The sequence below is a fragment of the Mus musculus genome, chromosome 7, assembly GCF_000001635.26.
Source record: "Mus musculus strain C57BL/6J chromosome 7, GRCm38.p6 C57BL/6J".
Taxonomy (NCBI): domain Eukaryota; kingdom Metazoa; phylum Chordata; class Mammalia; order Rodentia; family Muridae; genus Mus; species Mus musculus.
Genome location: NC_000073.6, coordinates 136,948,333 through 136,966,731, shown reverse-complemented (window position 1 = coordinate 136,966,731; position 18,399 = coordinate 136,948,333). Strand labels below are relative to the sequence as shown.

Below are 18,399 nucleotides of genomic sequence, written 5' to 3'. Positions count from 1 at the left end.
AAGATCCAGGACGTTCATCCTACATGGCACTCCGCAACCGCTCCCAGGGGCAGACTCATGCAGCAGGCTTTCCGAAGGGAGAGAAAGCAATATATTTGTATATATTGGGTATTTGGAAAATGAAGAGGTATGGGGTGTCTCTGCACCTTAGGGACCACAGAGTAAAAAGGATGTATGGATAGAGAGAGCAGAGACTACAGAACACCACGCTTTGCGAAACACCAGGAAGTCACAGTTACACGCTTGTTCAGCAGACCGTAACAGTCCTGCCTCCCTCCAGCACCATGCAACCTCTAGACCTCATGCAACCTCTAGACCTCTCTCTAAAGCCAGTCCATCAGATCCGGGAAAGCCACCCCACTAGGCCACAGAGGCTTGGAAATGTCCATGAAGGAGAGACAGGTCTCACCAACATCAGCTCCTACTTGTGTACTTGAAAGACGGGTGTTTTCAACTTCATCTTCTTACTTAAAACTCCATTTTAATTATGTTCAAATAATCTATGTCCTGAGGTGCCCAAGGAACCCATTCTGTTCAGACAACAGTGGTAGGTCCAGAAACAGAGCTGACCAGGATGGCTGAACAACTTCATCCCTAGCATATCTCCATGGCAACGAGGAAAAGACAATCCTAAACTCCACAATCACACAGTTTTTATGTGCTTCAACCATACGCTAGGGCCACCTTAGCAAGGATGAGGGCTCTGTGAGACAATGTGTCTGTGTCCACTCTCATCTCCCTTTACAGGAGATGGACGCATCTCCCTTTACACGCATGGACCCTATGCCAACTCCATACACACATTATGATCCGGACTTCAACTCAAGTACTCACACTGGAATCAAGAGAGTAGATGATAAGACAGTGAAACTCCACTTTGTCACTTTGTCTACAGGTGGAGGCAAAGGGTAAACCAGGATTGAGTCTTTAACACTATCATGGTCATGGCAAGAGTCACCTGGACTCTGAATATGCACTGCAGAGCCTCAAGGAAGCTACAATTTTCACAGCTGCCTGTCATTCCCAAGCCAGTGGGGTGGGGGATTCACTGTCCTGAGAAGTCCCAGCTACCATGTGGCTCCCTTTGTCCCAGGGTGTAGCTCATGTGACTTTGGAGACTCCCCACTGGGATGACACTGCTGACTGGCAGCTCCTGTGAAACTCCCTGGCTCCACGTTCATAATTGTGCCACCTCTCATGAAGAATACTTTCCATCAGTTCCTGACTTTGCAATGACTCAATCCTTTTGGCTCTCTGGAGCACAACACTGGGTCCTCCAATGGCTGCCTTAGGAAGCAGGAAGACGAGGCCCCATGTTCAAGGACCTCAAAATCCAGGCGCAGCCAGCCACAGAGGAGGTGATCTGATTTTAATTTCTTCCTTCCTTGAGCCTCAGCAAGAGAACCATATGCTAATGGCTCCTTAGGCTTCCATGCCCTGGGTGGCTACTGTTCACCAGGGGCTGGGGGCCCGGATCACCTCCCGGGATATACATCACTTCACAGGCAAAAGGATGCAGTTCCCAGTGGTCTCCTTTACCAGCTCCTGCCCCACCACAAGCAAAGACAGTCTGATGATAAGAACATCCATCTCTCTCCACTCAGCATAACCTAATATCACTAACATTAATACATTTCGCTCTAGATACTATGCCACTCTCCAAAGAGAGAGTCTTTGACCCAAATATCAGATGCTATTAAACTGAGGGATGATCTGAAATCTGTTTGCATGTGTCTACTGAACCCCGTCGAAGAAATTAAACGACATGGGGTGGGAGAGTTGCCGCGCATGGTTAGGAAGAGGCATCGTGGAGGATCGGGGCTCTGTGTCATTAACTCTCCCATTCCCCTCATTAACAAGTAAAATGTTTTTACTGCTTGAAAAGTTTTAATAAATAGAAAAAAGCCGGGTAGCTGACATAGTTTTGAATGTAATATACAGGGCCTTTTAATATTTTTACATACATTAACGAAAAAGCCAGAAACAAGGCTAAAAGGTTACATATGTATATAAAGAAAAACATAAAATACTTACAGGGAAGGACCATAGTGCCTTCCACTTCTCTTCTCTAGATTTTTGTATCTACTCGGTGGTAGATGTCCAAAGAGAGGGTAGATGAGGGAAGTGGCCTGACCAGCCCTCACCATGCCCTGATGTCCAGAAGTCCTAGAACACAGGTTGTACACCAACATTATGCTGGCCATTCTGGGCAGGCCATGCATCCAAGCAAATGGTTCAGCTGCCGCAGGTACAGACGGTGACACGATTTGGCAAGTTCCTCATGGCTGAGTGCCTAAAGGTTCAAAAATTCCCGGGAATGAATGTCACAGAGAATCAGACACAGCATAAACAGACACCATGTGAGCTGGTGGTCCCGTCACATCACAACAGGCTGGACATTCCTCAAGTCTGCTCTCTTCACAGTTGCTTTCCTATGTTCACATAAGCACCCACCACTGACTCCTGAGTCGGTAGGGACCCTGGCTCCTAGAGTCAAGAACAGACTCTGCAGGTCAGCAGCTGAGGGCCCGGAAATACTGCTAAGGCTGGGGAACATAACTCCATTGACAGAGCCCGTGCCTAGGATGTCTGAGGCTCTGTGATTCCCAGAGGTGCTCACACCAGGTATAAGTGGTGCACACCTGTACCTTTATGAGCCTGAAGCTGTACCATTGCACCAGAGATTCCCACTATGGCCTCGGCTGCACTTCCATGTGCATGAGAAACCCTCCTCAAAGGTTTGGACAGGACCCTTTCCCATGGGACAAACCCACCCTTTGCCCAGCCGTGGTCACAGAGCCTGGCCCCGGCTGCTGAAGCCCAGCATATTCAGCACCACTGCCTGGGCAAAAGGTGTCACATCTCAAAATATTATTTCCAATAAAAGTTTTGTTTACCCAGGGAAGATTTAAACACACCAGAAAACTTTGAAGGAAATAAGTGGCCCAGTTCTTTTTAATAAAATCTGTGCTTGGATATACAATAACTCTTCCAAGGAGAGCCAGCAAACTGGATGAAGTATGGACCAGAAACTCCATAGTTTTGCAGATGAATTTAGAAACGAGAAGGCAGCATCTGGGGGTGGTTACCTTTGGGGTATGTAATAATTCAGAAGGATAAACAACTTCTTTTTCTAGGAGAAGTGTGCACTCTTAGCAAAGGGAATGAGAGGCAGGATGGAAAAGGCCAGAGTGCGGTACTATATGTACAGACACGCCCTCCTGCATACTGAGCACGCAGTGCCTTTCTAGCCGAGAAACAAATAATCAGCGCTCCCCAAATCTCTAGCTTCCTATTGTAATAGGCTGTCTTAAAAGTTTCTCTCCTCATAATGACACCCTTCTACAGGGGTTTATATTCTCTTTTTAGCTTGTCTCAGTACCCAGGCGAAACACTGCGGCTAGAATGGTCATGTTCTACTGTGAGAGAACTCGCTGTCAGGAGCCCCTGGATCGATGTACACACAGTGAGGAAGACACTGTGGCACCACGTCTGCTTCCACAGCAGGATGGAGAGTGTCACTTCCTGACACTGTGACCTCAGCCCTATCATCATTCAGGCCATTCTGAAGGTGGCTGTGAAAAGACACAGTCACCCTACAACAGGGTTAGATGCTGCCCAATCTGAGGTTGAAAATACGCCCCAGGGTCCCTAGGGAAGGAAGCTGCCAAGAGACAGCACTTTCTACAGCCTCGTCCGTCGTACAGCCTCGGCCCATACTACAAAAGAAAGGAAGGACAACATCCCAGGAAGGAAAAACAAAACAAAACAAAACAAAAAGAGGCCCAAGGAAAGCAACTTGGAGATGACAGCCACTCTACTAGCAGCCATCTCTGAAGAAAACTATGACCCCAGCCAGGATTACAGGGTTGTATGCTTATAACCGTGGTCCTCAGGAGGCTGAGGTTCGATGATCCTGAGCTCTAAGATGCCCTAGGCATGGAAAGACATCATACTAAGTGAGAAACAGACAGAGACAGAGAGAGACTGGGACTATAACTCCAGACTGAGAGGGCTGTAGAGTAGAAGTGAACACTTCTCTTGGTGGTTTTGGACTCTGACTTTACATCTATTTGGGAAGGGTGGCCAAGCCAGGAGGAAACAAAAGTTCCTCAGAGGAGGCGAGCCAAACAGACTTCTAGTGTTCTTCCTAGAGCACTGTCTCCCCAGCCTCAGCCTATCAGACCCTGGTGTGTATAGAACTCAGTTCCTGCTGGGACGACCTACAGCTTGCCACAGGTGTGACAACTCAGGTCTGGCTTGGCTGGAACCAAATGACTTCTATCTCAGAGATGCAGAGAGCAGACAGTGCCTAGCCAAATCCAGCGTGGCAACGGTAATTAGGCAAGGCATGCTAGGCTTCATGAAGGCCAAGGCCAGAGAAATCTTTTTCACAAGTGAGGAAAATCTGAATGAACTTCAACATACTGCAAAGCAAAGAGGGTGTGGATGCTCCAAAGCTATCTTGCAGAGACCCATCTGCTGCCTCCTCCACTGGGGCCCCAGACTCCCCTGTCCCTGTTCTCTGCCTCTGAGTGTTTTCCTTCAGTCCTGTCTGGGGATTCTTGGTGGCCAGTCCATGTTACAGTGACTCTTTGCTCAAGGAGGTTTTTTTCTGTGAGACTGTATGTCCTAGGAATGTCAGAAGCTACCCCATAATTCACACCAACATGACCACCTAATGTGAGCTGAATAGGGCCAGCAACAACAGACATGCTAAAGTAAATGGGCAAAGCCCAGGAGGCCTCAACCCTACACAGAGAACTCCAGACAACAGGGGAATTCTCCACGTGGGAGAAAGTCTTCTCCAGGGAAGAGCACACCAATTCGTTATCCAATACCAACCGGTCAGCCCCGAAAACAGACATGGAGGTAACTTTATACTGACTGAACAGTTTATACCTGGGAATATATATGTATATATGTATACGCACATACATGTTACAACAACTTATGAGAAAAGAAACCATGGATTTGAAAGAGAGCAAGAGAGGCAAATGAAAGCATTTGGAAGGAAGAGAAGGGAAGGGAGAAATGTTAAAATTATATTGTAATCTCAAAAAGAAAAAATAAAATGTCCCTCCATGTCATGGTGGCTTCTCTGGGGTCCGTGCTTGCTTCTGCCTCAGTGTTTAGCGAAATCACCACTGCTTAACCACGCAGTCAGGGCCCACCTCTGAATACTCTCCCTCTGCCATGCCACCCTTAGCCCATCCATCAGAGGTTGTGGCATAATGTTCTTACTTAGTCAGCAGTACCCATTCCTACTGCCAGAGTCTTGGGGCCTGGCTCCAGGTGATCCCCACTTGAATGAACTCCACTCTCAGGACACCCATAGAGCATTTCCCAGTGCCTATCCCTGAGCAGGGTTGGGCTCCCTGCAGGCCAGTGCTACATACTCCTTGCTGTGGCATCCCCCTAGGGCCTGTCACATAGCTGTGACATGTGTGAGATCCCTATGTTCTGAGAATGAGAGGGTAAATGAAGTCCTCAGTGAATCCTAAACTTATTCAACGTTCTTAGGTCAAAAAGATCCACTTCTACTACCTGAAAGGTGACTGGAAATAAAAATTCCAGACAAGTCTAACATAAGACAATGCTTCAATTTAATTCGAAATTTTAAATCCATTTAACCTTCAGCTCAATTAAAATTCTGAGCTAATGGCGTGTAGGAACTATCCTACACACCAGAAACACATAGCCCATCTAATTACTGCTCCGGTGTTAAAGGAAATGATTTAGCAAACAAAGTATGGTTTGAGTTTCGAGTGTCAATGATTTTAACATCCTGAAAACACAGTGGAAGCAGAGACCTCTGCAACATCAGGGGACACTGAAGAGACACTAGGAACAAGAGGGGATTCTGGAATTGAACTTCAGTCCAGCCTAAGAAAGGGATGTGGGTCTTGGACAGCACACAGCTGTGCCTCACAAGTGACGTCAGGAGGAGCCTGCCGGGCTGGTGGAGGGCATCCACAGAGCACAGAAATGGCTGGGTATCTCCCCTGCTCACCTAGCTGCAGGAGCTGACAAAGCTTCCAACAGGCTGTGGCTTTACACAAAGAAGGCGAGTGAGCCTGCTCCCTCCCTCCTAGGCCTGAATCCTTTCACTGTGAAAGATTTTCCTTTACAGCCACTGGCACCCAGCCACTTGCCTCAGGACTACCCCAGGGTCCCAACATCTGGGAGTGATGGGGCTGAGGCAGAACCTCACCTGGGGAGAATGGGCACTCTGTGAGTGGCAGTGTGACTAGAGGCTCAGGTGAGTAGAGGTAAGTATGTCTGCGCCTTCCTTAGAACTCCTGAGACCCTGCCACTTGCCTCTCCCCAACGCGTCCACTTCCTCTCCTTGGGAGTGACTAAAGGATGCAGGGCTGCAACCCCAACAGATGGATTCTTCTGGATGGGACAGGTGACACCAAGCAAGGGAAATCTGTGCTGCCTGGCTCCAGGGGAGATGTGGACTGACCTCCCTCCCTCACCTGCAAACTGCAGGCAAAAAGAAAAATGGCCTCTGGGTGTTACAGTAGCCACTTAAGATGCTCGGTTTAGAGGCTTAAATGAACTCATTTACAGAACAATTCAAGCAAGCCAGTGTGACCCACTCTTCATGGCTAACTGGACTAGGTTTAGAATCACCTAGGAGACACACCCTTGGGTGTGTCTGTGAGGATTTTTCCAGAGAAAAATTAAAGTTAAAGTTTGGAGGAAAGAGCCCCTCCAAAATGTGGGCAGCAGCATCCCATAAGCTGGGGGCCCAGAATAAACAAAGGAGAAAAGGGATGAAGCCAGCTCCCCGCACTCTGCCTCCTGTCCACCCAGATGTGAGCAAGCAGCCTCTTACTGCCACTGCCATAGCAGGCCACTACTTCTGCCATCACAATCCCCCTTTTCCTTAGATGGCTTCCTGTCAGCCTTCTGGTCACAAAGATGAGGAAAATAACTCACACACCTGCCAACTGGATTTCTCAAAGCCACCCCTCCTGAGATACTGGAGATGAGACAGGCTGAGGGAAGCAAGAGAACAAAGTGAGCAGTGTGGTGAAGGCAGGCAGCTACACCCTGGCATGTGAACATCCACTAGAAAGGACTGCACACTTAGGCCAGCATGGCCACAATATCAGCTCTAGTCTGTCTACACTACAGGCAGCAAGGGCCAGGGACCAACTCCAAAGGTCCCCAGCTCATCAAGGCAGAGCACTGTCACAGCTAATTCCACCAGGAATGGCTATGACATAGACACAACTCTGACAGGATTCTAGGTTTGAGCTACAAACCCCAACAGCCTCCCTACAACCCTGGGGTCTTCTCCTGGGGTGAAAGTTACTGCAGAATGGAATCCCGAGAGGCCCAGTCCTTGGTCAGGAAGTAGTATCTGGTAACTTGCGGGTGTACACAGTCCTGCTGCTACAACCTGTGACACACAGGCCCTGGACACCTGGTGGCATGGACTTTCCCTCCACTGAGGGCACATGGCCCAGTTTGATTTCTAAACTTGTGTAGACTGCCCAACCTATGCAGGGCTCGATGTGTAAGTGATGGGGACAGGTGCCTCTTCCTGCCGACTTCCCCTTCACACAAGCACAAACAGCAGTGTGTAAGACGCCTCTCAAAGCAGCTTATGGTTAAGACTAATGGATTTAAGGATTTTTATCCCAATATGCCTTAGAGGGGGAACATCTACCCACCTCTGCTTGAAGCTAACCAGTTTAGCTCTGTTACCCTAAAGTGCATTACTCCAAGGGTTGGAAACTCAAAAAAAAATATATCCTGGGCTGACAGACAGTTCATATTTTAGATGCACACTTTTTTTTCTTAAATATAAAAAGCTGTCATTCAACCATCCTTTTCTCTCGCCAGGATGATCCAGAATGAAGTAACAGGCTTGCCCCTGACTCACCAACACAGGCATTCACGTTTTCCAGCCCTGCCTTCCAGGAGTCACAAAGTCCAGAGGCAAAGCTTTAAGGTTTTGCTTTTTGCATATCTGGGTCCAGAACATAAGGACTTTGGGTCCTAGTAAAACCTGTCTCTGCCTTCTGTCTAATATCAGGTTAGCACAAAGTAGGTAGGAAGCGAAGTCAAGAGGCATCAATACCATTTTCTAGATCAGAAGCCACACAACTTCACAACTTATATACTCTTCCCTTCTATGACCATACAGCTCTATCTGAGGACTATGGACCAACTACAAAGATCTGGCATCAACTGTGGTCTGCCTAACAGAGCTGGTATCTGCTGTTTCCGGTGTACCGTGCACCACTCCAAAGGCACATGGCAAGCCTGCTTGTAAGGTTGGACCTGAAGGACCAGCTGGATGCTCTCTGATTCTACCCCAACAGGCTCCACATTAGAGCTGGCCAGAAAAACACCACAGCATGTCTGCAAACATCATAAATGAATCGCTGCCAGCATTGCCAGAAGAGGCAGTCAAGTTCTGCAAAGTAGAAAATGGACTGTAAGCGGTTCACACATTCAAGATACAAAAGATGTTATATGAGTTTAGTGAGCCTACATTTCCTTACTGCTATTACAAGGTTTACATTGAAAGAAAAAATGAAGGGGGTGTAATATATTAAAGATGAGCCACACTTGGTTTGTCCTGGTGCCTGAGAGCCAAAGTCTACTTGCTGCTGTCTGTGTACTCTAAGTGTGATTCACAGCACAGTTATTGTTTCAAGTAATCAAACAGTGTGATCAACTTTATGGGATGCTAAGCATGGCTTAAGTTCACATAAGGAAAATAAATAGACCCCATAACCCTCTGGCTATATCTTAAGCACTGCAGGGCAAACTGAGGAGGTCAGAGCTCCACAGCTATAGGACAGCATAGAGGACATCAGTCAGGCTCTTGCAAAGACCAGATCAAGCTACACCCCAGGGGATTAATGACTGACATCTGGGAGATGTGGATAGGAGGGCATCAAATAAAACTGCTACATAAAGCTACTTCTCAACCAATGTGCTTCATCCAAATGTTAATGGGAGTGATAGGTACTACCCAGAACAAACCAGCAATCACATCACGGTGTAGAACCTTAAACAGATACCATGCCTGGGGTGTGTTTGTGTGTGTGTGTGTGTGTGTGTGTGTGTAGGTCAGGCTTGCACAGAAGCAAGGAGAATCCCCCTGCAGAAGGTATCAGTAGTAAGCCTGTGAGTCACCCACCAAATAAAGCTTAAGGCCCTTGGAAAAAAATAAGAAATGCCTGTGGAGACTCCCAAGTCACACAGGAGGGTGACAGCAAATACCCTACTCAAGATATCCCAGCTTCTGGTCAGCCCAAGAGGGGGCTGCAGAAGTTCCCTGGTGGTGAGTAAGGGCTATACACACTGTTATTATACAATGAACTCTAAGCACCAAACAGCACACCAGCTAGCTAGCATCCAGGGGAGACCCAAGATCACCCTATACCCTGCTTTTTCATAAAACAGAGGTACACTTCCATACTTGTGCATGTTGTTAGAAGCACTCCAATTCCAAAGCCCACAGAGATATCAGTGTACTTAAATCAACACATTGGTACAGACCAGCATTTGAAAACGGGCTTAGCATTCTTGAATCAACAAACTCTACCACATGTGTGTAGCATGAAGAAGAAAAACAGCACGGCCATGTCAGCACACAGAGAAAAAAACGTTTGAGGACTCCTTCGTGGTTGTAGTCTGAGAAACAATACCAGAATGAAGGCTGACAAAGGGAGAAACACTGAGGAGTTCTGTTACTCAGGACAAAGGGAGGCCGTCTACTAGGATGGTGAGGTTTTTAATAAATGTCTTACTGGTGGGTGTCAACAGCACAAACACACAGCATGACCATCACACAGGGAGAAGCATACTGTCTCTATGTAGACAGTGAATTCCTACAGAAATCATAAGGAACTCCAAGTAACACCCAGAACAAATATAATTGTTTTCCCCTTCCTCCAGAAGGGGCTGGCTCCGGGACTACAGACACAACAACTCTCAGAGATGCTGAATCCTTCAGAGAAAATGGTAGCATCGGAGTAGAGGCCATTTACATCCACCCACAGGCTACACATTCAGACCCCACCTATGATACCTAGCAAATGCTACACGAACAGATGTTTAAATGTTCTGCATAAAGAATAATGACAGAAAAATAGTTTGTATGGGTTCATAACAGATGCAATGAGGGATGGTCAACACCCTCCCCCATTGGCCAGCCTGCCTGCCCCTTATTCACAAGGATGCATTCCTAAACCCAGACTACCTGAAAAGGTGGGTAGAATCAAACAAATTTGCCTATGCAAATTTCTAGACTTGGCACAGTAAGGGATGGAGGGTACAAAATCAGACCGTCAGAGTAACCGTGCTGTGAGCCGTATCACCGTGATCTCTCTACTCTTGTGATGTTGGAGGGAAAGACCTCTTAAAGGAAGCACTTTGTAGTTTGTCTGGGCATATCTACATCTCCAGACTCATGTGCTTTGGGCCATTGTGAAGTAAAGGGGGCTGCTTGAACACAGCACGATAAGAAGACCAAGTTAATCTAATAACTGATGCAGCTGCTGAGTGTCTAAAAGGGAGGCAGCATTGCCAGAATGGATACACTGGGTGGATGGGGACATATCCCACGCTGGTAGGATGTCCCATCACATATCCCAAGACGCATCACACTAGACAGAATGGCAAAGACTTATAAGTCATGACAGCTTCTTTCTGGGACTTTTCAACGAACATTTCTGAACCCTGGATTCAAGCTGGCCATGGGTAACAAAGAGTAGAAATAAAATCACAGGGAAGGGTTGGGTGGGTCCTGTGCATGAATTCACAGAAGTTTGTATAACGTAAGATCAACATAAAAAAAAAAATCAATGGCTACAACCGGCAGCAATAATTTAAAAGTTAACAAAAGTTTTAAGCTGATTTAGAATACTATCAAGAACAAAGTGCCTAAAAATCAATTTTATCAAAGACACATGAGGTCTCCATGCTGGAAACTACAAAACCCTGCTGAGGAAAATGAAAGAGAACCCAAACAGATGCAGAGATAAATCACACCACAAATCGACAGAGTCAATAACACGAAGCTGTTACTCAGCCAAGAATGGAAACGGACAGCTCTCAATCAGACCCCAACAGAAACCTGTGCAGAAACAGATCCTTCAACTGGCAAGGCAATGTGCAAAATTAAGAGGCCTGGGGTGACGGGGAGGTGGAGGAGGCCTCGGAGGGGGAAGGGGATAAAACTACATTGTACGTAATACGTTTATATAAAAGTTAGATAAATAAAAACATAACTAAAAAATAAAGATCTAGAAGGCAGGTAGAAATGTGGCCAGGTAGGTAGGGTGTGTGTCTAGCATGCACAACACCTCAGGCTCGACACCCAGCTCCATATGAACCAGGTGGGGGTTGTGCTCCCCTCGAATCACAGAACTTAGAGGTGGAGAAAGGAAGATCGGAAGTTCAACGTCTCCCCAAGTTCCATGCCCTCAGGGCTACATAAGATCCTTTCTCAACAACAGCAAAACAGAAATAGAGGCACCAACAGGTCAAAGACAGCAGCTAGAGACAGGCCCTCACTATCTCAGGCTGGCCACAAACTCCGGGGCTGACAAAAGGCCAGTGGGGCCAGGAGCAGCCCTAGAAAGGCACTGCCAAGAGCCAAGAGCAGCGCCGAGGCGAACGGAATGGGAAGCTGTGTTTGCCCCAACTAGTGAATAACTGGACAGCTATAGAAAACTAAGTACGCATTTGAGGAAATCAACTGTACCTCCCCCATGGCCACCTTCCCAGGACTTCCTTCATAAGTGAAGGAAGGACCATGCTTCCAAGGGACAGCATAGCAGGAGACTTGGGGAAGTTTTCATAGTAGGTCTGTATGGTGGGCTTTTGCGGACTATTGGTGGGGCTTTTGATTTTGTTTTATTTTGTTGTTGTGTTCTGAGGCAAGGTCTGCTGTGTAGCCCTGGCTGGCCTTGAACTCACACAGATCCACCTTCCTCTGCCTCGAGTAGCTGGGATTAAAGGTGTGCACCACCACAAACAGCTACATATGTATTTACTAAAGACAAAAAGGATGCTACGTGTAAAGGGAAAACTGATCAGATGACCTTTTCAAAATTATAAACTTCTCATCTAAGGAAGTTTAGAAAACAGAAAATATAAGCAACTGGGGCAGGGCGTCAGTTTAAGCCAAGCATGGCGGCGCGTACCTGTCACGTCAGTACTAGGAAGGCTGAGGCAGAAGTGTGCCTGTGAATTCAAAGCTACACTGGGGGGAAAAGCCAAACACAGGACCAGCTCACGTGCCTGGTGAACTTGTAGGGACTTCAGACCACAGTAAGGTGGTGCTTCCTCTACACCTCAATAGCCAAACTTTAAAACCTGACAGAACCAAAGGGGGGACAAACTCTTATAACCTTCATTGTTTACGCCACTGAATCCAGTAACTCCTTACCTTGGAATTCACTCAAGGAAAATGACGACAGAGGCCTTTGCAAGGCTTGAGTATGAACCTTCCAGAGAGTTCTAGATCTTGTCTGGGATGCTCTCTGCACAGCAGGATGCTTTTGCCAACGCTCACTGACCCTTCTGTCTGAAATCTAAATGTCACTGTGAAGTTTTTTAACCGCAGCTTTTTAAGCTGACAAGATAGAAATGGTAAATTCTGAGTCAACGAGGTCGGAAACGCCTCATCAGATCAGCTCTACACGTGCACAGGCTGCCGACTGCCTCCCTGTCAGCTACCGTTCTGGCCTAGGCCTATGGAGCTTATTCTGACCCACGGTTCAGGCGTAAAGACCATCTAGGCAGAGGTGCTGTGGCTGGCAGCAGGGGCTTGACCTGCTCACACTGCGTCCTCCGCCAGCGAGGGAACAGAGGCGGGTAAATGCAGGTGCTCAGAGCTCTTACTCCAGTGTATTCAGTCCAGGATCCCAGCCAGGGAATCATGCTACCCGCATTCAGGGTGGGCCTTCCCACCTCGGTTAAGCCAGTCTAGACAATACCTCACAATCTAGACAATGCCAGAGATTCGTTTCCATGGAGATTCTAAATCCTACAAAACTGACCATCATACCCTTAAAATCCAACTTCTCACTGCTATTTGCAGGGATCCCTAGTGTTGGGTTATCCCACAGATACCCCTTTCCAAGTGCTGGGCCGGGAGAAGAGAAAGCAGCAGCCACCCCTCTGAAGGGAGGCACAATCCTTCCATTTCTCCCCTGAGATAGTGGCCTGGCCTGTATCCTCAGGCAGGGCCTCAGCGGGGAACTGAGAAGATTGTCAGGAGGAGATGGAATACCCCAACATGGGCCACCTGGCCTCTGCTCCCCACATACAAGTGCCCCTCCCTGAAGGAAGCCAGCTGCATCTCCACGACAAGGGTGGGGGTGGGGCTATTTCCACAGTCAAATCTAGTCCTAACTTCACTCAGCCTCTTTGTTCAGTCCACACAATCCATCAGACATACTTAGACAAATATACCATTTTCAAGATTTAAGGAAATGAACTGTGTGTGTGTGTTTGTGTGTTTGTGTATGTGTGTGTGTGTGTGTGTGTGTGTGTGTGTGTGTGTGTGTGTGTGTGTAAGAGAGAGGGGTGTCTGCATGCCTGCAGGTGCCCTTGGATGTCAGAGGCACTGGGACCCCTCAAGCTGGACTTCCAGGCAGTTGTATGTCAGCTGACATGGAGGAAGAGAACTCGAGTCCTCAGCAAGAGCAGCATATGATTTTAACCACTGAGCCATCTCTCCAGCCCCTAAATGTATCTCAGAATGCCTGCCTTTTACATTTCCTTCCCCCAAACTTACAGTAAGGAGAGCCTTTACCGTTTCTCCAAAAGCAAAAGAAGCCAACACATAATTTCTATGATTTATTGGGCTACTGAACATGCTAAGAGACAAAGTGACATTTTCCCTACAAATTATTTGGTGCCTGTGATTTTCTGAGCACAGCGGCCAGCCGGTTCTCACAGAAACTGAGAAGAGCTTGTTCCCGCAGTTCAAAGGTTTGCTTATTTTTCAGTCTTGAAGTCTTAAAGACGATATTGATTGCAGCACACAGCTCTACAGGAGGAGCTGGCCGGGGAGGGCCGTGCTGGAATTTATTACCAAACAATGCTCATTATGGCTGTCTCTGACAGGGGTCCATTAAAATCAATTTTTATGTTTCTTATGTATTTTCTTTATCTAATGTTCTTGGCATTGTGTTTATTAGCCAGTTAAGACAGACATCCAGCCCAGGAGTTCCTGCTTTTTCTTTTCTTTCTTCTTTCATTCTTTCTATCATTCATTCTTTCTTCCTTTTCCATACTTTTCTCAGAAATAACAAGAACTGCCATTTTAATACTTACCACTCACAACCAGCGAACAGAGGAAGTTCAGCACTACATTTTAGAACGAGACGCTCAGGAGTGCTTCCAATTTGTTTTGTTTATTTTTGTTTGTTTTGTTTTTACAAGTAGAAACATACGGTTAGGACCACATAAGGAGGAATAGATGTCCTCCCAGACAGTGTGCTCTGAAGTCACTGTAGAGACTCTTTCCACACCTTAGCTGTGATCACTCCGGGAAGCAGCCTGACAGAGAAAGCAAGCTAGACTGGCAGTGGGATAACCAGCTGACAGACCCTGCCAGCTGATTTTAAACCTCAAATAGCAGAGGTAAGTCACATGATTGAGAGTTGTCCGTCTCTGTATTTACTGTGTTCAGAATCACAATGTTGGGGGGGGTGGCTCAGTCAACAACACGCTTGCCTTATAGGCATGAGGATCTAGGTTCAGCCACACGAATCCATGTGAAAAGCTAGCACTGTGGCACTGCCTGTAATCCCAGTGATGAGACGGTAAAGCCAGGCGAATCCCTGAGGCTTGTCTAGGTGGGCTGGCTAACTCAGCCTAATGAGCAGCTCCAAGCCAATGAGAGACCCTGTCTCAAAAACCAAGGTGGAACGCACCAGAGGCTGCCCCCTGGCTTCCACGGGCACACATAGACACATGTTCCCACATAGACACATGTTCCCAACAGAGACACACTTACACACACATACACATAAAAAAGCAAATGCTTGGTGCTCATGGGATTCAACACCTCTGCAAAAGAACACAAGAATCAAATGTCCGGAAGCTCCCGTCAGAGTCCTGTCCCCAGGGGTTATGAGCTATCCAGATTACTGGGTAATACATGAGCTGCCAAGAACCCCTCAATTCACGGGCCTTTTCTGAGAGGCTAATGTTTGTGGCTGGTGGCACCAGGCTCTGCATTGCCTCACGACCAGGGGAGAGGCCCCAGGGCTCCTCCAACCCCTGCCTTCACTACACACCACACGTGTGGTGCCCACGTTTACTGTTCACACTTACTCAGTGTTTGGGGTCTTCCCACTGAGCAACCGTATCCCATGCAGGCCTCGCTCACAGCCAGACAGCTCCATCTTCCCCAAAGGGCTGTCCAACACTGAGTATTTCATTTTGCAGGTCTCAGCCATTCTGCCAAGTTCCTAGAGAGAAGCAATTTTTAAGTCGAGTAAGAAAGTGTGTTTGGAAGCGCTTGGTCATTTATAAAGCACACTAGAAGCAACGGTTACTTACTTAGCACACCGGATACCAAAGCTTCCCTCCTACTGGGATTTAATCTTAAGGTACTTTTACAATACCGCCACTTTCCACCGTAACCTGGCTCGCTCAACCAGTGCCCCCTTCTCTTTTGCCCCCTAAAATTACAATGCCTCCATTTCCCCCTGCTGTCCTTAACTAAAGCCGACTAAGAAGAGGCTGAGCAAATATAAAATCTCTTTAAACTACCTAGACGTCAGCAAGCTTTGCTAGAATAAGATGACTGCCAGACAAGCCGTTCCATATTTTAAATCAAGTACATTTAAAAGTGAAGTACGAGGCTAAGACGTAGCAGGAGGGGGCGGGGCGCGGGCCGCTTGTAGAGCCTGTGCCAGGTCTAGTTGCATCTTCATGACAGATTTTGTTTCAAGGCGTGGGGACGTATAAGAAATGCATCACAGAAAATGAAGGGTGAGACTGGCCCAGGGGGGACACAGAGCACCCAAGTCAGCAGAAGGTGGAAATGAAGGACGCCATGGAGAGACTGTAAAGTTGATTTCAATGGAAACTGCAAATGCCAAAGAGCTAGAAGCAAAGATGCACACTGGGTATGTCTGCACTCTCTTAGGCCCCTCTTCCTTCTCTGACTCCAGGAAAGAGAGAACACTCATTCCCTTCCTGTCCACCAGTGACTCCCAGAATCCCTCCTGGGGCCCCACACACCACGGACAAACACGGCACCTATGGCCACAGGCTTAGAGCAGGATGGCTGTCTCTGCTTTTTTGGCCGACAATGACCTCTACCTACCTTGCCTAGACATCATCCTTCCAGAAGACGTTCCCTTGCATGGGTTATCACGGAATGTATTAGGACCCAACCATCTCTTAGAACTCCCTCCCAGGTCATCCCCTCATGCGCCTGAGCTTCTCAAAGCCTGGATCCTGGTATCTTTAGCTCCTTAGCCTCATTTCATCTGGGCACCACTTAGAGTGGGTGACACAGTCCCTTTTCATCTGGGCACCACTTAGAGTGGGTGACACAGTCCTCACCTGGGATCATACAGAGTATGCAGAACAAGTCAACTGCTAATGACTTCCATGAGTGCCGTGCCCGTGCACGAATGTGTGTATTGTCAGAACATAGTGACAACCACCTTTATTCACCTACAGTCTACAGCTGCTTTTCTTTTGCTGATAAGTCGTGACAGAGACAGGGTGGCCTCCAAGACCAACCAAATGTATCCTCTGTCCCCCAAACAAGAGGTCTGCTGACCCCCCCCCAAAGCCCACATACCACACTGCAGCACCCCCAGTCTACAGGCTGTCCCCCTTTGCATCTTCTCCTGTCTGACTACCACTAAGTCTCCATCAGTGCTGCTCCACGCTGCCTGGGATGTCCTGTGCTCGCATGCTTCTGTGCCCTGTGATTTTCTGTGTCACCCACAGACTTCTAGAACCATCCATTGCTTCCTTTTCCTCTCCCCTTCAGCCTGGCATGGACCAATGCTTCCCAAATAACACTCAAGCCGTAGCATCGTACCCCAAGCTTTCCTGCATAGCACCTCACTTCCTACATACACAGGCAAGAATTTGAAAGGGGTCTCCTCCAGGGCCTCAGGGTATGAGCTGCAAGGAGATCTCAGCCTCGGGCCACTTGTCACAGTTTACAAAGGCTCCTCTGTCCATATCCTATTTCTTCAAATTCTACTTTTGGAACAGCTCACAGACTGCAGGGGAAATACCAAACTCTCAGGGCCCTGACTCCAAGCACAGGCTGATGGCTGATGAAACAAGCTATCCTGGACACGAGAACTCGGGCTTGCCTTCTTGAAGGCTGCTCTCTGGATGCAAGGGCATTCAGCTTGTATAATCAATATTCCCATCAAACCAAAACACATGGGGTCCAAATAACTGGAGACAGCCAGAGGTGTACAATCCTGATGGTCAGATCCTGGGAGCCATGGTGGCTCCACCTGCCCAATGTTTTATAAGCCTGTCTATGTCTGGGTATGTGCACATGAGTGTGGTGCTCATGGAAGCCAAAAGAATGTGTGAGGTCCCCTTGAGCTAGAACAACAGGTGCTTGTGAGCCACGAGGGTGGACGCTAGAACCAGAACTAGAGTCCACTGGAAGAGCCGCAAATGCTTCTAGCCACTGAGGCACTTCTCCGGCCCCCAACAGCCCACTTGTTTGAATGTTTGCTGACAGCAGAGGCCACAGGAAACCTGTATGTACTCCACCCTGCAGTTCTCCGAGGATGTCAGTCCTAGGCACAGCATCTAGGTTGAGTCACCTACCCGGGGTATCCCTGTGGCCAGTTCCAGGACCCAGTTGGGATTATGACTTTCCACTTGGCAGCAGAACCCAGAGTGTGGCTCCTGTACCTACATTCCCGACATCATCACTGTGGCATCCACCAAAGCCACAAGAGGGGCTGACATTAATTGGTGGCAGAAAAAGAATCGATTTTCCACGGCTATTTGGAGACCTCTGAAAAATGAAGTGAATTCTTTTCATCTCCCTTTAACATGAAGGGCGTTTAAATAACAATGTTCTGAATTAAGCAGCTGGCGCCAGAGGCCAGTTCCCACCAAGGTACTGAGAGCCAGAGACCCACAGGCAGCAGCTCCCTTCCTTCTCGGCCTGACTTCAGCAGCCCTTCCAGAACTGTCTTGCTGCTGCACTGCACCTTTCCCTAAGTGCTTCCATGTGAGTCCCCAGGCCTGCCAGCAGCCAGGGGATGGGAAGTGGGTGCCGGACTGGTGTGACAGGGAGGACAAGCAAAGGGACAGATCTCAGGGCCTGCCAAAGCAAGTGGGGAACACAGAGGCCCTGTGAGGCCTCCCAGCCAGCCAGGGACTAGGAAGGAAGCAGCAGTG

General features: G+C 47.9%; 1 protein-coding gene across 8 annotated transcripts in view; it reads right to left on the bottom strand.

Moving 5' to 3' along the window:
* Positions 1–18,399, bottom strand: part of Mgmt (O-6-methylguanine-DNA methyltransferase) — a 233,731-nt gene that overhangs the window by 161,462 nt on the left and 53,870 nt on the right. For 6 of the 8 annotated variants that reach the window (XM_006507406.2, NM_008598.3, NM_001377037.1 and 3 more), the window contains one exon: positions 15,328–15,464. In XM_006507406.2, the coding sequence (XP_006507469.1) occupies positions 15,328–15,464 (137 nt within the window). Of the gene's footprint in view, positions 1–2,034; positions 2,294–15,327; positions 15,465–18,399 lie in introns of those variants that run through there. The other 2 variants (XM_006507407.2, XM_006507408.4) reach the window with 2 other exon arrangements.